Source organism: Amphiura filiformis, chromosome 6 (assembly GCF_039555335.1).
Source record: "Amphiura filiformis chromosome 6, Afil_fr2py, whole genome shotgun sequence".
Lineage (NCBI taxonomy): Eukaryota > Metazoa > Echinodermata > Ophiuroidea > Amphilepidida > Amphiuridae > Amphiura > Amphiura filiformis.
Genome location: NC_092633.1, coordinates 17493587 through 17515245, shown reverse-complemented (window position 1 = coordinate 17515245; position 21659 = coordinate 17493587). Strand labels below are relative to the sequence as shown.

General features: G+C 36.3%; 1 protein-coding gene across 1 annotated transcript; it reads left to right on the top strand.

The window, feature by feature from the left end:
* On the top strand, window positions 1–18358 carry LOC140154215 (inositol oxygenase-like). Its single transcript, XM_072176819.1, has 11 exons — window positions 1–141; window positions 3077–3229; window positions 4688–4780; window positions 5716–5808; window positions 6867–6936; window positions 7850–7917; window positions 8521–8630; window positions 12529–12596; window positions 15258–15307; window positions 16348–16460; window positions 17650–18358. Exons 1-11 carry the CDS (start codon window positions 139–141, stop codon window positions 17756–17758), a joined length of 930 nt encoding a protein of 309 aa, XP_072032920.1. The 5' UTR covers window positions 1–138; the 3' UTR covers window positions 17759–18358.
* The last annotated feature ends 3301 nt before the right edge of the window (window positions 18359–21659 follow it).

Sequence of the window (21659 nt, the reverse complement as noted above, 5' to 3'; positions counted from 1 at the left end):
TGACTCATATAATAAGCTTACACTGGGCAACAAGCAGCATTGGCCAGCATCACAACACAACATTGATCAATATATTGACTGTTCAGCACTGCTGACAGCAGAATCAGATTATAACTTACAAGAATCCGGGAACGAATTATGGTAAGCATATGACGTGTGACAGTAGTTTATATTATTTTGCGAATAGCAATTTAAATATTGATAGCAGCAAGAAGTCAGTTCACTCATATTATACGGTCTCAACTTAGAAGTTCCCTAAATACTGTAATACTTTTTAGACTTTAGTACGGGAAGTCAAAACATATTTTCGAAATGTAAGAACATATTTTTAGCCCTATTTCTTTTACACATGTGGACCAATTTATAGGCTATAATATAGCATCACACATCATGTTCAGTCACAATGGTTAATTGTGTAAGAAAAGAAACGTTGCACCCGAGTCCACAGCAGTCGGGTTTTCTTTAACAAACACATGAATTAGACCTGGCCTACTGAGTACTGTATTGTTTGAGAGCTGACTCCTATGACTCGGAATAACTTTTAACACTGTTCTCTCTTTTTCCATAATGAACCATTGTGACTGAACGCAATGACGTGTGACGCTATAATTTCATTAATTTGGTCCATATGTGTCAAATAAATATGGCTATACCCATACACGTTTGCATTTTGTCAAATATTTTTCGATTTATTTTAAAAAGCATTTAGGGGGAACTTATAAGATGTGGGCCCTATATACCCCAGATATAAAGTCTGCACAAAAAGAAACTCAGCTGTTATAAATACGCCTACAGCTTCAGAACTAATAATTGTTTTCACAATATTTCAACATAGAGAGAATTATGGGCAGGGTTATTTACGCGCATTTTGATACCCCATTTGTCCAATGCCGTACAATATTGACAACACAGCAGAGCTTTTAAAGAAAAATACCCGAATTTAAAAGTTGCAGTTTACAGCCATCATCAATGGTTATTACACAAGCATGTGGCACATAAAACCCGCCATTATCTTCGCGCTGACTCAAATCAATACAAATAGCTGCAACTTTTAAATTCGGGTGGGTTTTTTTTCAAAACGCTGCTGTGTTGTTTTAAATATTGAACCAAATTGAACAAATGGAGTATCAAAATGCGCGTAAATAAATCCTCCTTTTTAGGTTGAAATATTGTGAAAACAATTATTAGTTCTGAAGCTATAGGCGTATTTATAACAGCTGAGTTTCTTTTTGTGCAGACTTTAGATCAACAAGCAACATTTGGAAAATATCGTTTTGGAACTGATAATGATCAACATTGTCATTAACATTCCAGTAAAATATTAATCGAGATGCTCTGAAGACTAGGTTTACATTGACCCAGATACAAATACCGTACCATGAGCCAGCCATGATCTGTAAACAGTTGGATGTACCGTACTTACCCAACCCTGTCTGTCACATGTCGGCATTAACATACAATAATTGTACTGTAATCTTTTCTTGTAATTTTTTGACGAGAACATATTTTCGGGCATATTTTAAGCATGCATCACTGCATTGAAATGCACTTCTCTGATAAAATATTTTAGTATTATTGTAAGCTTGTTTCAGTTCAGTTCAGCCAGGCCATGCACAGATGTTTGCTGGAAAGACCAATATTCCATATACTGGAAATACACAAAATTTGTGTTACATATCTTTAATTCTTTATGACCTTTGACATTCTATTTTCATTCTGTCACCCCGCGATGTCCATGTCTTTCAATGCATAAGTCTCCTTGACTGTTATATGGCTATGCAGTCGCCACGGAAAGGCCCAACAGATTATCTCTACGGGCAATAATCCTTATGGAGTGTTCATAAATACTTTTGTAGGAAGTTGGAAAATATCGATGCTAGAGTTTGTTGCTATCGTTTTTCGATCGGTCAGCGTTGCAGTTTTTTTGCACTGGGGGTTATTTATTCTATTAAATATTAGATGAAAGTTATTTTAATGAGTCAACTGTATCTTTTGAATAAAGATTGCCTATTTTGAACAGTCCAAAATTTGTTGAATTGCAATTTTAGCCACATTTTTTATGCAATCACCCATCGTAATCAGCTGCATTTACTTCTGAACTTCCACTACTTTATACGGTGTCATGCTTCAGCGAATCCGACCAGATTTTGAATGCAAAGGTCTGTAGCCTAGAATGTGAAGCTATCGATGAGCAAATTCGAGCAACACCCCACCAAAGTATTTATGAACACTCCCTTATGATATGGATGACCTGTATAAGGTTGTCAGGAGTCAGCCGTTGTTCAAGAAGTCTAGCCACAAATTTGCTCCACAATGAGCTTCACATTTGGGGCGAGAGATCGTTGCATTCGAAATCTAGTTGGATTCGCTTTCAAAAGCATGACACCATGTAAAGTAGTGAAAGTTCAAAAGTAAACACAGCCAATCGATCACAACGGGTGATTGCATCAAAAATGTTGCTAAAATTGCACTTCAACAGTACAAAATGTTGGACTAGCTGTTCAAAATAGGCAATCTTAACTCAAAAGATACAGGTGACTTATCAAAATAACTTTCATCCAAATTTCAGCATTATAACAGAATAAAAAACATCAGTTGCAAAATGCAAAAAAATGTCAATGCTGACTGACTGAAAATTGATAGCAACATACTGTGCAAATTCGACGCTAGAGGTGAGGAAAGTTGCTCTTGAAAATGATGACGAGATCCCAAATATGTACGTGGCAGTGCATGTAACTCGACATCCACTAAAGGAGCAACCAAAGGATTTTGTCGCAGCATCAGTATTCAGTACATAGATAACAAACACATGTTTTCTGTTTCACCATAATTTTATTATCACAATTCTGTGTCCAAGAATTAAATATTATTTGTGACCTGCTCCCATAAAATGAGTGTAAAGTCGCAAATTGGTAGTTTCGAGACCTCCTGGCGTCTGAGTTGCTGTTTTTTATTTGATGCACACATGCACAAGCCAGCTTTGTATGTAGCATGCCACACCACACTTTTTGTAACTGAGTGAAAATAGTACTATCAAACTACTTACTAGCTTGCTTTGAATTGTTTGTTTTTTTAGGATCCATTAATTGCAATAGACCCATCACAAGTGTACAGACCAGAGCTTGACAATGCTGATAAGGAGCAGTGGTTGAAGAGTCAAGGCATTGATACTGCAGGGATTGAGTTTGATGTTGGCAGAGACAAAAAACATTTCAGAGAATTTGAAGAGGTACGCTATCTGCATGTTTTTTATGCTAAAGGTCAGAGGTTAAACAAAATTTAATAAATTACCATTTTATGTAACCAACAGGGCCTTCTTTAATATACTGCGCCAAGAAAGTATCCTTACAAGAAATAATCACAATTTCAAAACTGAACCATATTTGGGGTAAATTTGTTTTTGTAATAGATCTAATCATGTACATTATGACACCACATTGAATCCAATGTGACTTCAAGAAGTAAAGTTACAAGCAATTGAATAGACGAAGGTCCAGTTTTAAAAGTGACAAATTGGCCTATACAAGGCACAAAAAGATTCCAACAAGCGCAAAATAGACTGCACAGTTTCTTCAATGAAGCCTTATTTAAAGCATTTATTTCAGTTTTTACTTCTCTGTACTTTTCATAACTTGCATTTTATTTGTCAGCTCTTTTGTTTCAGTTTTCTTTTGTTCCTTTTGTTTTAAATTAAAGGCACACACAAATTAGCCATTTCACTCTCAAACCAGATGTCTAGTCCGTGGAGTTTTGAATAGACCAGTGTGTCACTTTTAAAACTGGACCTTCGTCTAATCAAATGCTTGTAACTTCGTCTAATCAAATGCTTGTAACTTCGCTTCTTGAAGTCACATATGGATGTATACACTCACACACTTTGCGTATACCCCTTCAAGTCCAAGTCCAACATGTACAGATCTTGTAATGTACTGACAGTCATACATGTTGAAATATTCCATGATCTACCCAATAATTTAATCTGAGGATGATGGGGTCTACATCTGGCCTTCATGTAAGCATTGAATCATATTCAAATGTCGGCAAAAAGACACATTGCTAGATGGGCTTCTGGGAGTGAGACTGTATAGTTATTAATAGTATTTAATTTAATGGGAAAAAAATGTAGAAGAAAATTGTTGATTTCCACCCTCTCACTTTTTAGATTGAGCATCCTGGCGGGGAAAAAGGGCTAGTAATTCAGTGGAATTGAAACACACATTGTTAAAAAAAGTCTTACCCTTGGCAATGTGTTGTACCTCTTCAGAGGAAAAATTCACACAATTGATCAAGGGTACAAAAAAAATTGAATATGCCCCTTCATCATAGTGCTTAAATGAAAACCCTGGTAACCAACACTTCTCACTGTTAATAAAATTGAATTGAATTGAATCACTGTGTCAATCAATAGGATTACCAGTACTATATTGTACACGACACCATTCTCATGTTTTTAAACATGAGAATGCTTAAATGCTTAAAAGCATTTAAACATTTAAAGACGGCAGACACTGTGTAGCTATTCTTGCAAAACAGCTACCTCAACGTCACTTAAAAATGTTACTTATACTCACCAAACTTTATGAAGTGTCCTTCTTAGTCTAGCTCAAAACAAATGTATTCAAAGGATATGGACAATTCATATAAGTAGTGATATAAGATTATGTTCTGTTTTTGTCTTACATTATAGAGTAGCGTAGCTAGCAAGGAGCAAATGGAAACAGTAAAGCGGACCTATAAACTTATGCACACATACCAGACAGTTGACTTTGTCAAACAAAAGGTGGGTCAAAACCTAGCAGGTAAACACAAATGTGATGCGATCAAGCAAAATCAGTCGGAACTCGGAAATGTTAAATTTTCAGTTTCTTATAGGATAGTGAAAGGCATTTACAAAGCTGCATTTTGCAGAAAACCCCATTGAAATTGAACAACCAGTTCCAAAGATATGAGCAATTAAAGAGTTTCCAAAACAATAGGAAACAAAAGGAAATGTTTTCTTTGCTTGGCTATAATATCTCAAAATCAATATTTCCGGGTTGCACCTGATTTTGCTTGATCGCATCACAAATAGAATGACATGTTATAAAATCAGTTATTTGGTGATTATGATGGTTGGCCAAGGGGAAAACATGAGTTGTATATATATATAAAAATCCCAAGATTTTTTGGGTATAATGATGTTAATTAAAACATACCTCAATGAGATTTTGAACTTCATCATAGTACTTTCTCAAATTGAATGACCAACAGGAAACAGACAATGAGGAGTGGGAGAATGGGGGTCATTTAATTTGAGGAAGTGCTATATGAAACATCATTGAGGTTTGTCGTTGATGTCATGGAACTGTTGCAAATTATGGACAATCCTTATGAATTTATTTACCGATGACTCAATCTTAAATATGACAATCTGGGAGAATAGGGGTCATTTAATTTGAGGAAGTACTATAATGTAGTATGTATGAAACATCATTGAGGTTTATTTTAACATCGTTGATGTCATGGAACTGTTGCAAATTATGGACAATCCTTATGAATTTATTTACTGATGACTCGATCTTAAATATGATAATCTGTTAATTAGCGTTATCCTGTGATATGGATAAAGATAAATCGGCATGTTTTCATTATGTAACCTTTTAAAACAGTCTAATTAAATTCATTGTTTAGGAAGTTGAATAATGTATCAGATAATTCTAATTCTTTTGATCACAGAAAGCAAAATATGGCAAACTGGAATTAGGAGAATACACCATAATGGAGGCGTTGGATATGATCAATTCAGTCATTGATGAGGCTAACCCGGATGTAAGTGTGATAAATGAAAAGAATATCATTTCCCATTCTAATGTGCCCCAGAAGGAGATTAAAATGGGAAGTACATATCACAGCCTTGGTGATGATTGACATACAGCGTGAAAAACAAACTTTCACCAATTTGTAGGCTCAATTAACATAGGGAATGACCAACACCCACAGAATTAGAGAGGGAGATCGAACCCTCCCTATACCGACACATACGTCACCTTTGGAGAGAAATTTGGGGGTATTTGGATCCTTGCTGACGGTGCGCAGAGACGAACGAAAACAATTCTGCATCTCATCTTAGGCGTATTGGTATCACATGCAGGTCTCTCAAATGCGTCCATCATTCATGTCGCGTTTGCACGACAACAATTGCCTCAAGTGCATTCCGAGGGAAACCGAATGCCCCCAATTTTTGCTCCATGCCTGTATCAAGATGATGGTCGAGTCCCGTTTCTCCTTCTCTAATTCTGTACCAACACCCCACCCAGTCAACGAAATAACTTTGCTTACCAAATTCCACCCTGCTTTTGAAGTTGAGGGACAATGTCATTTGTATATGGGTGTATTAAATTATTGTATCGAACTTTAGCATTCTACTGTGAAAGTTGTATACCAACAGGCAATTTTGGAGTGCAAATTGCGATGAGATACAGCTTATTTGAGGTCTTCCACCATCCCCAACCAAATCAGGACATTAACACTGAACAAAGTGCACTCAACTCAAATACCTCCTCTATAAACTGGAGCCTTGTACTTACCCCTCCCTCATGTGTAAATTATTCCACTGTTTATCTGAGTTGGGAAAGTCTGATGTATATCAGCCACTGCTACTAGTATTTGCAAAAAGCAGAATCTGACTAAAACCTAAAGGACAGTGGTGTTTCTTCCTATCCATGAGAGAGCTATAGGAGATACATATCTGGTTCCAGTATTAGTAGGGAGTGTTGTAGTACCTACTACAGGTACATATATAATTTTTAGGCATAGACAGGTCAGGTGGCTAGCTAAAGACACTTGTACAATTGCGTTGACTTAATTGTAATGTTATGTATTTTCAGACGTCTGTTCCCAACATCTTCCATGCATTTCAAACAGCGGAACGAATTCGAGAAATACATCCAGATAAAGGTAAGATGGTGTCAGCAAATTTACTTTATGTCCTTTGGCCATTTTCACATTTCATGGTTGAAGCACAAAATGAAGCAGTGCAAAATATGCTAATTAAGTTGGTAATTTGCACAATTTAGGCACACCTCTCTAATTCTGACATCTGATTGCATGGAGTAGGAAGGTGTGTACATTGTAGTTGTCTCTTTATCACACTGCATAACATGTACATATGTTGAATTTAATGTGTTCTCATTACTATGGGGTACAGTAAAGCCACGATTTCTCCGCAATATGGAAAAACAGAAAAATTCATGGAATTCGGAGTTTGCTCATGGAAATTTGAAAATGCCACAAAATAGTGAAAAACTGTATAAAATGTCAAACTTTTGTGTTGATTTGCCAAATAAAACAAAGAAACATGATTATTTAGCAGTAATCAACCATTAAACAATCAATTAATTTTAGGCCTACGATGCAAGATTGTGGCCATACTATAGTAAAAGGTAAGACAAAAGTACACTTTTAAAACGTGTTTGTTTCAACTTTTCAGTGCTTTATAGTGGAAAACTGAAAATCACGGAATCGTCCAATTTGTAACACAGATTTTAAATTTTGTAACACAGAAAAATCATGGCTTTAGGGTACAGTAATGAAACTTTGCAGGGGGAAGAAGGGCCAGAGGTATGGTTGGGTTGGGGTAATGGTTTGGTTAGGATTGGGAATGGGTTGGGTAATGAGTGAGGTGGGATAGGGTGAGGCCAGGCTGGGGTAGGGTAGGGTAGGGTAGGGTAGGGTGTGGTGGGGTAGTGGGTAGAAGTAGGGTGTTGTGGGGCTTAAGGTGGGTATGGTAGGGTGGGATAAGGGTAGGTAACTAATAAGCTATAAGGTATGTATAAGCTATTAAGATTATCTTACTAATTTTCACTTTCAGATTGGTTTCACCTGGTTGGTCTTATTCATGATCTTGGAAAGATACTGGCTACTCGGGGTGATCCTCATGTAAGTTTAAACAAAGCAGTCAGGCAAATTATTTAGTGTGTTCAAATTTTCAGTTTCTAATCTTGTTCAGTAATGGAATCAAACAATAATATATAGTAGTATGACATGTTTCGTATGAAGGCTACATATAGCAGAATGAATCATTAAACTGTGAAAAAAGAATTGTTTGGTCAGGATTACATTATGTTGATTTGTGACTGGTTTTGCAATTTTTTGTTTATTTATTTTGATTTGTATATTATATCACAAATTTCAAATAACCAAAATTCTTTGATATCAGAAGGAATGCAGTTTGATATCTGATGTGTTCTCAGGTCAATAAATAAAATACTATGCAAACATTGCTATCCGATTCCTTAAATAGACAAATTAGCTCCATGTATTTAAACAGATCTTCAACTCTGTCAATACTGCTGTTTTCCTCATTTTAATTTTTGCGGTTTGTTTTTTGCCAAATGTCAATTATAAAAATACCAAATGACAATTTTAACGCCTCATCCTTCACGATTTAGTAGGTTGGAATAAATTTTTTACACTTTAGCTGGGATCACTGAATGGGCCTTGATTAAGCTATGCATAATAATGATCTTATTTCTCTATCAGTGGTGTGTGACAGGTGATACATTTCCTGTAGGCTGTGCCTTCGCTGATTCCATCGTGTACAGAGATACAAGCTTTGTTGACAACCCAGATCTACACAACCCACAATACAAGTAAATGAAACACAATAGTTCTGGATTGAAATGTGTGCTAGTCAAAATATGCTTGGACCATATATTTAGCTATTTTGGGGATATCATAGGGTGTGTAAAACAGTTGAGCATGACTGCTTGGCAAAACAAACAGTTTGAGTGTCATAAATTCATGAGTTTTATAAATCGATCAGGAAATAATGGGCCTACCCATAAAATGAACTATGCCACATTTGATTCCAGAACTAATGAAATTAATCCCTCAATTTGTCTCCCATTACGATTTAAACAAATTGTTTGTTTACCTTAACCTGATACATCTGCACCTGACCTGACCTTCTAATAAATACTGATAAACACCTGCTGATTTAAAAAAGGGGTTTCTTGACCCAATTTCAGGAACTTATTTGTTTTCCACTCAACTCTGTATTTTGTCAAACACAAATAAAGAACAATTTTGTGAGTTCCAAATTACAATGCTTTTGAACCAAAGACAGTAAGTCAACGGAGACCCGGGTGGTACAATGGCCCTGAGTGCAGAGTTAAAAATCTAATTTACACCTAAAAAATGAAATTCAGATCACTGATCTCTCCTGTAAAAGACAAATGCAGTAAGCCAACCTCTGACAGGACGCTCCTTATAATCTAAGTGGAGGTAGTGAACATGAACACTGAATGTTTTCCAAAATCTGAAGGTTGCAATAGACGTACCACTGCAGATGTAGCTCCTGACCATGATGACAAGGATTAAAAAAAGGGTTTCAGAAATATAGGGTCCACAACTTATAAGTTCCCCCTAATACTTTTTAAAATAAGTCGAAAAATATTTACGAAATGTAAAAATGTAAAAAGATATGTATAGCCCTATTTGTTTTACCCCTGTAGACTAATTTATATCGTCAAACATCATTGCGTTCATCAGTCACAATGGTTAATTGTGTAAAAAAGGAGACCGTTTTAAAAGTTGAGTCCATGAGTCCATTGCAGTCAGGTTTCCATTAACAAGCACATGAATAGGCCTGGCCTACTGTATTGTTTGAATGTCGACTCTTATGGACTCAGATGCAACTTTTAACACTGTTTAAAACGGTTTCCTTTTGTCTCGCCTGAATGTTCAGGGAGAGACTTAGTAATCACTATGGTGTGTGTGTGTCCGTGTGGGGGTGTGCGTGTGTGTGTTCGGAAAAAGCTTGTGAACGCGTTATCTTGAGAACCGTAAGTGCTATGATGATGAAACTTTATAGGGGGTAGCATGACCAAAGGGTGTCGACCTGATTAGATTTTGAGCGCAAAATATGGTAATTAAGTACCTAATTTGCATAATTTATGCGTAATAAGCAAAATACCTTGTGAACAGATTATCTGGAGATCCGTATGGGGTACAGTGACGTAACTTGGTGGGGAGTAAGCGTGGCCAGATGTTCTCGACCTGATTAGATTTTCAGCGCAAAATATGCTAATTAAGTACCTAATTTGCATAATTTATGCGTATTTGATGCGTATCAAGCAAAAAACCCTTGTGAACAGCTTATCTGGAGATCCGTATGGGGTACAGTGACGTAACTTGGTGGGGAGTAAGCGTGGCCAGATGTTCCCGACCTGATTAGATTTTCAGCGCAAAATATGCTAATTAAGTACCTAATTTGCATAATTATGCGTATTTGATGCGTATCAAGCAAAAAACCCTTGTGAACAGCTTATCTGGAGATCCGTATGGGCTACAGTGACGTCACTTGGTGAGGAGTAGCGGGGCCAGAGGTTCTCGACCTGATTAGATTTTGAGCGTAAAATATGGTAATTAAGTACCTAATTTGCATAATATATGCGTAATAAGCAAAATACCTTGTGAACAGATTATCTGGAGATCCGTATGGGGTACAGTGACGTAACTTGGTGGGGAGTTTGCGTGGCCAGAGGTACTCGACCTGATTAGATTTTCATGAGGTCAAAGGTCACATACAAAGTCAAAGGTCAACTGAGGTCACCAAATCTTTTAATAATTAATTTTTAACTGTGCATCACATATCCCAATAACAGCTTGATCGGTCATGTAATTAAGGAAATATGACGACTTTAAGATAGTCGCTTTCTTTGTAAAGTATAGCAAAGTAGCACTTTCAATGAGTGATAACTCGTAAAGGAAGCATCTTTCTGTTTTGATTTATTTGATGAAATAGTTCTTTGGTATTGCCAAATTTGATTTTTCAGCGCAACATACTTTATCCAATTTCGTGAGGTCAAAGGTCACATACAAGGTCAAAGGTCAACTGAGGTCACCAAATCTTTTAATAATTATTTTCAACTGTGCATCACATATCCCAATAACAGCTTGATCGGTCATGTAATTAAGGAAATATGACGACTTTAAGATAGTCGCTTTCCATGTAAAGTATAGCAAAGTAGCACTTTCAATGAGTGATAACTTTCGTAAAGGAAGCATCTTTCTGTTTTGATTTATTACTTTGATGAAATAGTTCTTTGGTTTTGCCAATTTTGGAATGTCATTACGGGGTCATCCGAGGTCACTCAGGGGTCATCTGAGGTCAAGTTAGTAAAAACTGTCGTATGGGCATGAAACTTGATGGGTACAGTCAACATTTCAAGGCAAATTTTTGGAAGTTCATTTTGGGGTCACCAGGGTCATCTGAGGTCAAATTAGTAAAACTGTCGTATGGGCATGAAACTTGGTGGGTACAGTCATCATTTAAAGCCAAATTTTGGAAGGTCATTTTGGGGTCACCAGGGTCATCTGAGGTCAAATTAGTAAAACTGTCGTATGGACATGAAACTTGGTGGGTACAGTCAACATTTAAAGCCAAATTTTTGGAAGGTCATTTCGGGGTCATCTGAGGTCAAATTAGTAAAAACTGTTGGATGGACATGAAACTTGGTGGGTACAGTCAACATTTAAAGCCAAATTTTGGAAGGTCATTTTGAGGTTAACAGGGGTCATCTGAGGTCAAATTAGTAAAAACTGTCGCATGGGCATGAAACTTGGTGGGAACAGTCAACATTTAAAGCCAAATTTTTGGAAGGTCATTTCGGGGTCACCAGGGGTCATCTGAGGTCAAATTAGTAAGAACTGTCGTATGGGCATGAAACTTGGTGGGTACAGTTACCATCGGCCAGATAATCGTGCCCAGCCGATAACCGCCAAATTCATTTACCTCTCTACCAACAGTTATCGCAAAAGCAGGCGGTCACAAAAGCAGGCGAGACTCGTGGTTCGAGAACCGCCTTGTTTACATAATGAATCATTGTGACTGAACGGAATGACGTGTGACGCTATAATTTGGTCCATATGTGTAAAACAAATAAGGCTACACATATCTTTTTACACCTTTGCATTTTGTCAAATATTTTTCGATTTGTTTTAAAAAGTACTTAGAGGGGAACTTATAAGTTGTGGACCCTATATTTACAGGTGCATCAATTTTATTTCTCACAAAATGACTTATAATTATGATGATTCCAAACAAGATTGTAAGAAATGTCAGTACCAAGATCTTTGAAACTGAAAAGATCTCAAAACCATGCTATGTATTTTGTAATCAAATTTACCTTTACTCCTGGTACTCCTGGACAAATAGTTTAGCACTATGGAAGATGTATTCTTTATGTTCCATCACATTGCAAACATAGACCAGGGCGAAAAAAGGCAAGCTATTTGACTTATATACAGAAGCTATTGGTGGATACCAACAATGATTTGCAACCAGATGCTATTACCTCACTAGCTATAATGGATCGTGGTTCTTGGAGAAACTACACAATCAAATGAAATGAATTAATGCAAACCTCAGGTGATAGCCCAGTATTATAGATTCAATATCTTACTAATTTTTACTTTACCTATGCCCTTGAAGTCAAAAAGTAATAACTTACCGGGGTATATTTTAATGCTTACTTTTATCTACAGCACAAAGCTAGGGATATACAAAGAGAACTGTGGCTTGGATAATGTACTCATATCATGGGGACATGATGGTGAGTTATACTTGATATGTGACACGATCTGGTCCATGGGGGCCAAAGGCGACAAATTTGAAACTGAGATAAAGGTAAAAAAATGGAGTAAAAAACAATAAAACACATAAGAAAATAGATGTCAAAAACTTCATAACTTTAGAACCCAGTATGCTAGACATTTGGTGTTTTCAGTAAATGATAGCCTATTGAATGTATAATGTAATAATTACAGTTACTCAATTTTCAAAAATGCCTGCTTTGGCCCCCATGGCCCAGATCGTGTCACATATTTGCTTATTTCAATTATTCAATCCCTTTGAATTTCTTGTTCATTCCAGTTCAGTATTATGTTTAATACAGACATTGCTGTATGCAGTTAAGGGGCTACTATACCCCTGGCCAATTTTATGCCTATTTTTGCATTTTTCTCAGAAATTATAGCACATTGGTGACATGTACATGTATATGTATGGTAAGACATGTATATTATAGGGGCAAGGACTACAACTACTGTACTGAAAATTCAGCAACCCAACAGTGACCCAAAGCAAGTAGTTATTGATTTATTGATCAATATTGGTTTCCCCTCATTTTTGAATGTAACCCCACAACTGTTGTCTGTGCTGAAATAAAATTGACAGTGCAGTAGTTGTAGTCCTTGCCCCTATAATATACATATCTTACTTATCACCAATGCGCTATAATTTTTACCAAAAATGCAAAAATAGGCACAAATTTGGGCAGGGGTGTAGTATCCCCTTAAAGAAGTTTCATTAGCCATTGACAAGTAAGAAAAATAGTTAGTCACCCTTTAAACCTTTCCAAATTCAACCTTCAACATAAAGGAAAGAAAAGGAATGTCCAAAAATAGTTTCTTATGAAAATTGCTGCAGGGTGCAAGTTTTCTATACCTATTTTAATATCATTACTAAATTAAATAGGCTTAAAAAAGATCCACCTATAATGAACCTGTTGCCTACAGACTGTATGTACATTGGTCATCAGATCAGTATTCGCTGTCGTAGTGCGCATTAGAATATGACTGTTGCTATAAGTGAACTCACTGGATTACTTTTTCTTTGTTACGAACCACTGATCGAAATGATCACAAAACAAAGCCTATGGCGTATCAAAATTCAAAACAGGTGTATGAGCCCGGGCTTGGAGCAGTAACCAATGGTTGCTAACATGCACTGCGACAGCAAATAGTGAAATACAATTAACTTTGTGATAATTTTATTCATGAAACCTGTACAAATCAGTACATGATAAATGCTGTAACCATTGTTTGTGCATAAGTGGTTTTTTTCTGTTGGATTTGAACATTGATTGCTAGTTGATAAATTTTAATTTATCAACTGGCAATCAATGTTCAAAATCATAAGTTGGCTAGACTGAAATTGTTTACTTACAGGTGTCATCATATTTTATAAGATATCATGAAAGATATACCTTGTCTTTCATGATAAGTTATAGACTGCACAATAGTGCACATTGGGACCATAGACTGTCTTGAGACACACATTTATCAATGTTACACTGGGTTAATGTACTGAAAAAGATAACGTATATGTGACCTGCTCTGACGAAAACCCGCCATAAGTCCCACTCAGCCATTTCGAGATACAGCGAGTCAAAATTGGGAAAGGGGTGAAAAACCTTGCAGATTTTGTTTTTCAGTGTTTTTTATTTTTTGATTGCTTAATATGTTAACTTTAACCTACCATTGAAAACAAAATATTCTTTTACGTCTAAATCATGCAATTCTAGCCTTTTCTGAGCCAAACCAAGTGTGCCATTTTACAACTTAAAGCCATTTTTCTTGCATTTGCCTTTTCTTTATGTGTCGCTTCCCCCTTTCCCATTGACAGACTGGGACCACATGTCCCAGAAACATAATTTTGATATCAAATGAGCGCTGAAGACCTATACTAAATGATGACATCAAAAACTCAATTTTCAAAATTAGTGACTTATGTCTGGTTTTGTGGGAGCAGGGTCACATATATATATATACCTATTATAGACCCGTTACAGAGCCTGTAGATGACTTTGAACTTGACTTTTCGAATTTGATGTCGCAATTGAAATTGACTTCTCTCTGTGTAATTAGGGTCATAGATATGATGCGTTATCACATAATGATAGTTGATGGGGACAGGTACGTAGCAATTATAATGCACTGTATTGAACTTTGATCAAAATCAATATTTGTAATTAATATGGAAGGTGATGACAAGTCTTCCCTATTTATTTGCTCATGTATAGAAAACCTTGGACCAACATGAAAACAAATAGCTATTATGGTTATTTAAATCTTGTGTGTTTTATTAGGGACTGCAATGTTTCATTTGTTATCTCATACATGAACTGTAGCACAATCTAAAGTACTGACAGGGTCACAAACTTTCTAGGGTCAAAAAAATGTACAATGTAAGGGAACAAACCAAAAGTTATAATTGCTTTCGTTAAGAGGCTGGCCCCCTCCCGCCTTCTAACGTGAATTTGAAATATTGAAAATTCCAACCCCAAAGAGCAACTTTTTTCAAATGTAATCCAAAGTTTTTACCCCCCCCCCTTAACAAAAGGACTTTCGTTCATAGGACGTCATTAAACTTTTGATTTATTTCCTATTAAAAGAAATTGTTTGACATCATTGGTGTTCTTTTTTCCGCTCAGAATATCTGTACCAAGTACTGGTAGCTAATGGCTGTACAATACCTGAAGAGGTAGGTATAGTTAGCAAGACATCAATGTACTTTATAGTAAGACACAGTCATATTTTTATCATTGTTAATATTAGAACCCCAAGTTATTTTAATATATTTTGACCCATATCATATAATGTGTAGTTATTTGAAACTGTAAACAAATAAAAAAATACTTAGAATTAAAAAAATGAAACTAAAAATAATGATGGCAAACTTATTTGGCTTATAAATGGTACATTTATGAACCATGAATTATACAATGATGTATATATTCATACGTAGCGGTAAACGTAAATAGAAAGTAAAATTATACTACTTCTACGATACTCAAATTTGGTACACTCACCGGAGCGCTTTCACCGGGTCAACCAGTGTCTTCAGCGGATGTTATTGCTCTGAAGATTGTTGTTGCTAGTGATGTAGTACCTCCGATGACGTCATCAAGACGTCACAGATGTTGATGACTTGGAAGATGTTGAGCCAAAATCACCAGCAAAAAGATGGGTGTGGGATGGGCAGCCCTTGTAGCCCGTTGGCAGCGAATGCTGCATACATGGAGCACTTTGAACATATTGCTCTAGCGTCTGCTCCTCACCCACCGCATACGTGGTATCGTTATGTGGATGAACTTTCTGCGTAATTAAATCGGCGCATGTGGAAGAGGTCACAAATCACATAAACAGTCAGGACCCTAATATTAAATTCACACGCGAGGAAGAGGGAGATGGGCAACTCCCTTTCCTTGATACGCCATCTTGGTCGAAGGCCATCATCGGAGTGATGGTACTTGATCCTTCCTTCTGGTTGATTGGTCACCAATCAACCAGATAGAAGGATCAAGTACCATCACTCCGATGATGGCCTGAGATGGAAGGATCAAGTACCATCACTCCGATGATGGCCTTCGACCAAGATGGTCGAAACTGTCAGGTCAGTCAAATTTGACTTGGTTTTGGCAAAAAGAACATTATGTTAGTTGTATCACACAAACCTGATGAATTTCTTCAAGAATCATATGCCATCATTTTGAAATTTCTTTTTTTTGATTTTGACTGCAGGGTTTATGTATGATACGCTACCATTCCCTCTATCCATGGCACACAGGAGGTGACTATACCTATCTATGCAACAACAAGGATGTGGAGATGCTTAGATGGATCAGAGAGTTCAAGTAAGTTAACTATGCAGGAACAGTAAGGGAACAAACCAAAAGATGGATGACTAGTTTTGTTATCAAGCTTATCCCTCCTTCCCATATCTATAATGAAACCAGAAATGGGTCTAAATTACTTCATTTTTTTAAAACCCTATCCTAGAGTGGCAAGTTTTCTGTGTCACAGAAAAACAGACAAATCCACAGAATTAAAGGAAAACACAGAAATTCACGGAAAACATGTTTTTCCTTGAAAAAAAAAAAAAAAAAAAATAATGAGATGTGAGGTAAAAATCAAGTTCTTCTTCAAAGATATCAGGTTTAAAACAGTTAAAAGATAATGCAAGTAACTTCTTTTTACCCCAAATGTGAACACTGAACTGAAATTACATCACAAAAAATCACGGAATTTAGTATTTAAAACGACGCATGGAAAATTGTGGAATTCTGTGTTTTAAATCACAGAAAACTTGCTACTCTACCCTATCCCTCCCTAATGAAACTTGAGTTTATTTATTGGGCTTCATATATCTATTGGTTTGTTTCCTATCTAGGGGGATGGAGCCAAAGGGGGAGGGAATGCTGCAGTTAGGACCTCCCCCTACCACTGATAGCTACTGATGCCTCCAAATACACTAACACTTTATATGACAGTTATATAATTAGGGATTCAATCATGTTTCACCATTGTTCATCACTGATTAAAAACAATGCGTCTGCAGCTTTAGCTGCCCGAGCGAAAGAAAATCACACAGACAATGAAAACAACAATGAAAACAAGCTAAATATCGTCTAATTCTCACGATGCCTCCATTCAGAATATCTGTTTGTTATTGCCACTCAACCTTAACATCGGTGATTTCTATGTTGATAGCCTATCAGCAATAAAACAAAAGAATGAAGCGGTAATGTTTAGCTGCTACTTTTAAAATAATATTAAGAAAGTGTTTACGCATAAGTTCCAGTCATGACAAATTTTACGCGCTCATGTGTAACACGTACGCGTAACCCTGCGTTCGCGTATACGCTACTGGAAAAGTGTGGATTCATCACAGATTAACAATGCTTGACTCCTGTACAAAGGAATAGAAAGAGTTATTGAACTTGCAATGGAGTTTGCCTTTCTTTGTGGAATTGGGGCTATGGCCAAGCTACCATAGTGATTTGGTATTGGTGCATAATATTTGTGTTTCTTTTTATCTTGCAGTAAATTTGACCTGTACTCAAAGGGTGATGTTCTTCCAGACATAGATGCCTTACGTCCATACTACCAGTCCCTCATTGATAAGTACGTACCTGGAAAAATCAAATTCTAGAACTTTAAACAGGTTTAGAAAAAGTGGGGGGATGGTCACTGGGTTTAACAGTTGTCACTTGCTTTCGCAGTTCGTTGGGGTTGCTACGGTCAAAATGCCCTCTTTGTAGGATTAGTACAAAACAAGCCCAAATGTTTTCATGGAGTAATCTCAAAACAGATGGGGCAATTGGATTTGTGGATTTCAAAGCCAAAGAAGAGGACCATGGAAGAAAACTTCAAATTCAAAGCCAAAGAAACCAACACAAATAAGGTTAGGCTAGTTGAGGAAGTGAACCAGTGAAGAGTTTAAAGCCAAAGACAGAACAAGGAGGGCCTCTGAAGAATATACGAGTAAAGAAAAAAAAATACTTGCAATAAAAATAGGATAGCAAAAAAGTAAACCAGTAAGGATTTCTAAGCCAAAGAATGCAACACAAATACATGTAAAACCAAAGAACGAACAAAAAGGGCAGCTGAAGAACAACAATAAAAAGCTTGCTTAATATATGAATCTACTGAATGATAATCCAATATAATCTACAATTCTATATTATGTAATATATATATTTATTTAAATTTTTTGATTTAGAAAAAGGGTTTATAATTATATTCAGTGTGTGTGTGATTTAAAACTTACCAATGCAATATGACCAAATCAGAATTTTATTTTTATTTTTGAAACTATAATATGTTGTGATTGAGTATTCATGGCATACTTAAAGGGCATTTGTGATCCACAGCCTCATCCCCCACTTTTCTCAAAAAAAAGTTGAGATTTTTATATCACTGGAAACCTCTGGCTACATAATGTTTATGTACAAAATATTTCTTGCAGATTAATTCGTTTTGCAAAGATATTGTGTAATTTGAATTTCGTTCTGGTGCACCAGAACGAAATTACAACGCATTGTCTATGGAGCAGTGTAATACACATAATCATGCATAACTCATAAACGCATAAAATCGGAATCAACTGAAATTTTGGGAATATGCTTCTTTTCGTGGATATGTACTGAAAAATGTCATAAAAAGAGGATGCTAGGATCACGAAATACTCCTTTAATTAGATATTATATACCAAGTGCTATATATAGGCCTATAGTGTACTTTTCTCCATGGGACAATTATATAAGTTTTCATGACTTTGAATGTTCTTTTAATGAAGATAAATTTTGGTGCTTTCAGCAGGTAATGAAAATATATGGGGCTACCAATTATGGACAGCCATTGCTACAATAAGTAACTACAATCTGGGGTGTACAGCATGTTTTGACGACAGTAATATTTTGTGAATTGTAGACCCAAATTTTTTCCGGCCAGGATGGCGCTCAAGAATCTAAAAAAGTGGGGGGGTCAATTTTTTTTTGACAATTTAAAAAAAAATTAGTAACTACTATAACATTCACAATAGGCCTAGGTCTATTACGTAACATTGGCACAATTTCGTAACACATTAATCTTTTATATGGCTCTTCCAATTTGCCGACAATCACATAACTTTCTACATATGGTTTTGACGACAACAGTCAATTTTTGCCGATAAAATTGTGTATTTGGGGGGTGTCACACCCCCCTCTAGCATCGCCCCTGATTACAATTCGGTTAAAAGTAGTTATTAATGAAGAATTACAACTTTGAAAAAAATTTGGTCTAACACCCTTATCCCACTTTATCGATTCTTATGTGTCCTGGCGGAAAAAAATTGGGATCAACAATTACCAATTTTGTCTGGTCTGATTATGACGATCGAAACGAGCTAAATATTTTTAAGTCGTCTGGGAAATCAAGACCTGTGGTCCCCACCACTTTCAAAAACCTGCCTTACAAGGCAGGCCTATCATTTTTATGATAGGCATGCCTTGTAACAAAAAAATACAACATTACTGACCCCTGTATGCATGACATTCTTGCTTGTAACTGCTTTATCAGTGATCCAAGCAATTTTACTCTTGTGTCGATTTTGCCCTTAACACTTGCAGGGCATGTTAACACATCCATTCTCTTAACAAAAATGCAATCTAATTTTTAGATTTTGTAATCATTGAAAGTGCCTTTAATTACCTCACTTAAAACTACCCTCTAGAAAACATTTCTGGTGTAATGAAAATAGCATTTGTCTCCTATTTGTTTAAAAAAAAATAGGTGTGCTGTGAATATTTCTCTCTTAAGGGATGGGGTATTTATTGTGGGACATTAGAGCACATCAGACATATCAAATTGCATTCTCAATACGAAGAATGTCCTTCTGATATCAAATAATTTTGATTTTTTGAAATTCGCAATGTAATACACATTTTATGGCAAATCATTAAAAATTGATATTTTTGATATTTTAACAGTACTCATAGTAAACTTTATAAATCTGATGATTTCTACTTGAAGTGTATGTAGGTGGGATGAAAAGCCGACGATCAATTGGAAATTTTGACCTTTCGTATTGAAGATATGGATTTTTTTCCCAAAACACCCAGCTACATACACTTTTAGAATATATCATTAGATTTATAAAATTTACTTCGAGAACTGTTACAATGTATATATCAAAAATGTGAAAAATATCAAATATTAATAATTTGTCATAAAATTTGTATTATATCGTGAATTTCAAAAAATGAAAATTATTTGATATCAGAAAGACATTCTGTGTATTCAGAATGCAAGTCGATATGTCTGATGTGCTCTCATGGCCCACAAAAAATACTGTCGAAACGCTTAAAACGCTCATTCCAGATCCCTTAAAATACTGGGCATATCTGATATTGGTCCTAAAGCTCCATGATCAGTTGTAACATGTCTATATCGAGGGGTCAGAGCCAAAAGGCCCAAGGTCCATTTTTGGTCAAAATGGGATTTTGGTACCAAAATAATCCTCACAACACTAATCAAGCTATAGCTACAGAAACTATTATCAGTGAAAATGTAAGGACCTACGTGTATCACTAATGCATGAAAAAAGTACAAAAATGACTGTAAATGAATGGCATCTTTTTACTTGGGGCCTTTTGGCTCTGACCCTCGATATGCTGCGTCTATTAATATGTTTATGTATCCATACATGTGTTCAGTCATACTGCGTGTTTCTACTGGGGAACGGTTGGCGGGTAATACGGTTTAGTTTAGATTGTTACACCCGGCAACCGTGATCCACCTCATGAGGTAGACGATGTGGTATGACACCCGTTATTTCTGCCAGTGGAAACACAACGGTTAACGGTTGCTGGGTGTTGAACATCTTTTATGTTGATTTCATGTATCACATCATGACCTTAAAAGCAGCTTGGGGTCAGGAAACTACTTTCAGTACTTCCGCGGTACACACCGCAACCCTTATTTTAAGCGCCTGTAGAAACGTGGTGGTTGTTGCCTGAATCGGATTATGGGTTACCGGGTAATACCGAGTAAAAATACAGAGTGCTCAGTGTAAACACGCAGTATAACACTGGTTAACTAAATTTAATACATAATTAATTCACTTCTTGCTGCACTGTACATATGTAAACAATATCATTTTATATATACCCAGACTTTGCATACATTTCTATCATAGGGTGATGTGAACCAATGTTTTGTACATAGTATGTTTTCAAACATGTCTGTAAAGGGACCAGCTGGTGCATTTATTTTAAGAAGCATAATTTGAATAATTCTATACTAATTAGAACCTTCCAGTGATGATTTAAAAATACACTGCAGTGGCATGTCCAGGGGTGCTTTGGGGTCTGAAGCCCCCAAGACTTTGTTAAAAATTATGCAAAATCAGCCGTTTTTTTGGCAATTTTAGCCATTAAGCCCCCCGCATACTCTGAAAACCCCTCTGAGCCCCCCCCCCTCCCCACAGGAACAGATCCTGGACACGCTGGTGCAATGCCATCTAATTCATTGACTATAAAGTCAAGTCGGAAGTTAGGTACTACTGTTTC

Excerpts from the sequence above, each read along its gene's own strand:
- LOC140154215 (XM_072176819.1), top strand. Across the intron at positions 4,781-5,715 it reads TTGACTTTGTCAAACAAAAG|AAAGCAAAATATGGCAAACT; the intron begins GTGGGTCAAAAC and ends TTTTGATCACAG. Across the intron at positions 15,308-16,347 it reads GCTGTACAATACCTGAAGAG|GGTTTATGTATGATACGCTA; the intron begins GTAGGTATAGTT and ends TTTTGACTGCAG.